The 5,004-nt window shown below is 46.1% G+C and overlaps 1 protein-coding gene across 5 annotated transcripts in view; it reads right to left on the bottom strand.

The window, feature by feature from the left end:
* Positions 1-1,626: 1,626 nt before the first annotated feature.
* LOC147027794 (heterogeneous nuclear ribonucleoprotein L-like) overlaps positions 1,627-5,004 on the bottom strand; it is a 107,915-nt gene continuing 104,537 nt past the window's right edge. For all 5 annotated transcript variants that reach the window (XM_085877407.1, XM_085877410.1, XM_085877406.1 and 2 more), the window contains one exon: positions 1,627-2,737. In XM_085877407.1, the coding sequence (XP_085733533.1) occupies positions 2,682-2,737 (56 nt within the window). In that variant the 3' untranslated portion in view covers positions 1,627-2,681. The remainder of the gene's footprint in view (positions 2,738-5,004) is intronic.

Here is a 5,004-nt window from a genome sequence, read left to right as displayed (position 1 = left end):
CAACCAACATCCAATAAGGCTAACCGGCTTCTCTTGCAGCAATGTGGCTCTCAACAGAGAGCCGTGTTTGTTCCCCCCTCCCTGTTAAGGCTGGGCACCACCCCCACCCCAGGCAGTGTTCTGGGCCCAGTCCTATTCCTAATCTTCCTCAACAATCTCTCTGACTAAAAAAATTCCCCTATCAATTTGCTGATGGTTCCACCCTCTGCCATGACATCCCTTATCCTTTAGACAGGTGGGCTGCAGCCTCTTCCCTCTCTTCAGAACTTCAAAAACCATAAGCTGGTCAAATACTTGGAGTTCATCCTTCTTTCATGATAAATGTCTCTCATGATCTCTCTCTCTCTCTCTGAAAGGACCATACGCCAAACAATCCCATCTACTTTCTTCATCATCTTGAGGCAGTTCATTCACTCAAACTCCTGTCTTTTTTGGCCTTTTCTTTCTTGGTTGGCCTCCAAAACCAGTTGCTAACTGGGCATCCTGCATCATATAAGGTCCTTCCTTGGCACACCTGAACTCTTATCCACCAATAAGGTCTTCATCCACAGCTTGATGGAACACTTCTCTCCCCTCTGTGCGGGTGCCCTACCTCATGCCTTGCTCAGCTTGATGCCATGGAAACCAAGGCCTTCAAAGATCAGTGAACTGTCCCACGATGAAGCCGAGTTTATGGACCTATCACTCTCCCAGCGCAGACAGGTCAGTAGTTTCTCTGTCTTCTCCTTCTTACACTCTGGTCTTGCATCCCCTGTTCTTTCTGTGCTTTGTCCCCCCCCCCTCCTCCTCAGGTTTTTGCTGGATGCACAGAGTCCACCATCATCCTCTTTATGGTATAACTCTCAGAATCATTGCTCACCTTCACTCATTTGTTCCTCTGTTTTCTTCACCTGTGAAAGCAACTTCCAAATACTCTTCAATCTCATTCTCCCCTCCAAATCTTAGACAGACAGCCATTCATCCCAATCTCAGATCACCCCCCCCCCCATCCAAAACCATGGTCATTTCTATCTCCATTAACTACCCCACCCCACCTCCTTTCAAATTCCAGTTTTTCCTTCCTGAAAGTTTCTGTTTCAGTCTTATCCACCCCATGCATCCTTCCCAAACCCCCAATCCTCCCCACAAATTTTGTCCAATTCTCCCTCTATTATGTCCTTCAACCCAGCTGTTGGTGTTTCCCCTCCCCTCCCCACCCCTCTCTCTCTCTACTGTTCCCTTCTGATCCATTCAGTGTTCTTGCTCTTCTATAAGCCTTGACTGTAAACAAAAAAAAATGAAAATACCTCTTCATGGTTTATTACCTAGTCCAGGTTCCATTCTACAAGTAATTGCAACAGGCGGAAGTTGCACTGTAGAGTGTTGTCCTTTTGGAGGGAATGTTGATCAGATTTCCTCATCTGCTGATTCAATTTCAAATGTCACAAATCCCATGGTTAATTTCATAGACTAGGCCATTATGCCAGTCACCTGACCAAAAATAAAATAAATATCAAAATCCCCAAATTCTGGTCGACACCACGACTTCACCAAAGCTTCCTTCATATGGAAGTGTGGTTTCATTTGCTCAGACAAGTGATTGCAGAATAGAAAACACAAACCTTGTGAGAGGAGAAAAAAAAAACATTTGGTTTGTGATACCACTTTAATGGTACAAACGAGTTCAATATTCCAGCTTATAATAAATGAACCGAACCGAACCGATGTAACAGGAAAGGCCTCGAGGACAAAATGGCAAAGGTGTGCCCATTTTGTAACGTCCAAAATGTCACATGACTCACCTGCCACAGATTTCTCAAAGATGAGAGTTTCCTTTAATTTAAAAAAAAAAAAAAGTAAAACAAAATCAAAACTTCAGGAAGGACGCAGGGGAGATGAACGATTCGGCACTGCCATCGTCGGAGCATTTGCTGGCCATCGTCGGCGGAATGCAAACAAGAGCATTACCGATTGCTCATCGAACGCTTTACATCGCCAAAATCACCAAAACCTCCGTCCGAACTGCATCTTTCCACAATTGCACTTAGCAGGAAACGTGGAGGCAAATTTTTTAAAGTAACAACAAAAGCTCAAATTTGGGCAGGTGACAAACTGCGCTGGATACCACTTGAAAAAAAAATCTTTGCTTTGGAGGATTGGCCGTTAAAAAGATAATATAAAAACTGCACATTCGAGGTGCAACCATTGATTGCAATGTCCTCGAGACTCACATTAATAGGACGTGGATAAAAAATAAGTTGTACTGGCAGGATGCAAACTGCATTTGAAATCCAGCCCTTTATTACAGACAATCATGATGTTTCTGCAGCAATACATTATCAAGAAAAATTATTCTAATGCATAACATTCAAAAAAAATTAAATAAAATAACAAAACAAAGAAAAGATGAGCAAATCAGCAGCACAATATGTGTGAGAGTCTACCAATAGCTACAATGGAGTACATGTACAAACGAGAAATTTTTCTCGAACTCGATGTAATCATTGCTGCCCCCGATGCAAACTGTTCTGGTGCAGATGGGAGCCAGGGAAACGAAGACAGAACTGCCGTGTAACAGGGCTGGATTCCCGTGTAGGGAGGAGCTACAGGTGCGTGCGGGTGTGTGCAGGGGAGAGGGAGGTGAATATGATCGCACGGTTTGGGTGGCAGGTTACTGTGTGTTCAGAGCAAGCAGCTCTTCATCACACTTGTTGCGCCGGTGAGAAGCAGAGCTTGAGGGTGAAGGTATGTGGACCACCTTGAAGCATAACACAGAAAGCTGAGTCAAAGGCCGCACACAACCCCCGATGCAGACCCAAGTGCCAATATAATGAACAGGAGTGCAACCCATCCCACTCCCAAGTACAGCACCTGAATGCATATACCATATGGCTTCTTTTGGGTCACAAAGCATGCAGGCACAAACAAAACGACTAAAACAATTAGAATTTAAATATATAGACAGTATGAAAAATTGTCTAATATAAAGGTCATCCTTCTTCCCAGATGCCACAACACCTCGTCACGACATGTCTATCTGAATGACCTCATGAGATAATACCACATAAAAAGTGCAAAACAGAGCATGGCCTCATGTTGCTTCAAGAGGGGGTTTGAAGAATTACTTTCTAAATCAAAGAAGTGATTGTAGCAGGTTTCAGCAGGCAGCCAAGCCTCGTTAGAATGGAACAAAAGCCTCAGAATTAAACAAGGCAATTTTTTCAGTTGATCGCCTATATGTACATTACTGATCCACACAGTATCCAGGGTGTTCACCGCCTCTGTGGTAAGTTTTGTTAACTTAGTGTTCTCACCGATGGGCAGGTTTTAGCCGACCAATCGGGCCAATTGCGGCACGTCAACAACCCGCCCTTTTCTACTGCTCCTGCCATTGATTATTACAACCGTCATTAACCCAAAAATGGCACGACCTGTGAGATGAATACGCAGTGGTTTAAACACCTGGTAATCTCAAATCAACATCACGAATCATCGATTTGCCTCTACATTCCACTCAGCGACTGACAACATTCATTAGAAAGCGGAGTCCCATTGTAAGGAACATGTTACAATGAATGGCACTTTTGGTGGAAAATCCTGTTTTAACGAATGGATTTAAATACGACTATAATTTATAATGAGCAGTGAAATACAAAAGTAAATTAGTAAAAAAAAATTAACTTTCCGAGTCATCATGGAAAAATGAAGTCAAAATTTTTTTATAGGCAAGAAGGAACTGCAGATCAAACGAGAAACCAGAATGGAACTGCAGATCAAAGTAACTGCGTTTTGTATCTGTACTGTACTGAAATGGAAGATGCTTAGCAGGCAGACACGAGCGGAAGGACAGTCGAGCCGGGCTGTGTTGTGCAAGTACGAGCGCGGGCGTACTCTGCCCGGCAGCTCTCCTTTATTCGTATGCACACGCACGAGCCGGACGACTCCAGCATACTACGACGCCTCAGGCGGCGCGCACACCTCATATCCCTTGCCGACCCCCACGGCCACTCCTCCCATAATCACGCCCACCATGCATCATCACCATGCCCTTCCCCATAGGCCCGCAGACTCCACCACACTCCTCCCCCCTAAAACTATGATTATTAAATGAGTACCATTATAAGAAGCATACAGAACACGAAGGACTTCGTAGAATAATCATGGAAATAAAATGAAAATAGCGAAGTATAATAGCACACCACATCATATAATGTGTCGATGCGAGCGCGTGGAGCAGTAAAGGCCAGGTTCCAAAGACGGAGGTGCACAAAGCCCCCCCCCCCACTCTGACCGTGTTACCGATATGAAGCAGCAAATGAGAAGCACAGCAGCACTACGCAGCAAAAACGCCCCCAGGCGGCCCATGCTGACATGCCCCTCCCCGAGGTCGTGACGTTGGCGTCGTGTCGTGGTCGTGTCGTGACATGCCCCTCCCCGAGGTCGTGACGAGTACAGTTGGTGAACGAGGATCTGCAGATCGGCGTGTGCAGGGTCGGCAAGTAACCCGGGCGGTTCCAAGCTACGGAGCCAAGGGTCTCACGGAGCATGGCGGAAGGTCGAGGCACGGCACACGGACGTGTATCCGTGTTCGGGGGAGATGAATTCGAGTTGTTTTCTGAACAGTTAGGTTGCTACTTTCGGGCGAATGATGTAGAGGATGAAGAGAAACGCAAGGCGATCTTGCTCGCCTCGCTATCAACGGAGCACTACCGCCTGCTGAGTGATTTGGTGGCTCCAAATAGACCCAGTGATGATGTGCTATCCTTTCAGGACATCGTGGCGAAAATGAAGACCCACTTGGCGCCGGAGAAGTCGTTACATCTCGCGCGGTTCCAGTTCGATCACCTCGCTAAGGGTGGCGACGAGCGCGTTGCGGACTTCGTAGCACGAGTGAAGCATTCGGCTGTGCCTTGCAAATTCATGGCAGAGGAGCGTCCGACAAGGCTCAGAGATCGTTTTATTTCTGGTCTGCAAGACGCAAAGATGGTAGCGGCCATCCTGCGATTAACCGACATCACATTCGAC

Source organism: Eptatretus burgeri, chromosome 4 (genome assembly GCF_056783735.1).
Source record: "Eptatretus burgeri isolate ZD-2024b chromosome 4, Ebu_testis_v1, whole genome shotgun sequence".
Classification (NCBI taxonomy): Eukaryota; Metazoa; Chordata; class Myxini; order Myxiniformes; family Myxinidae; genus Eptatretus; species Eptatretus burgeri.
The sequence above is the reverse complement of the archived record's forward strand: the minus strand, read 5'-3'. Positions and strand labels throughout refer to the sequence as shown.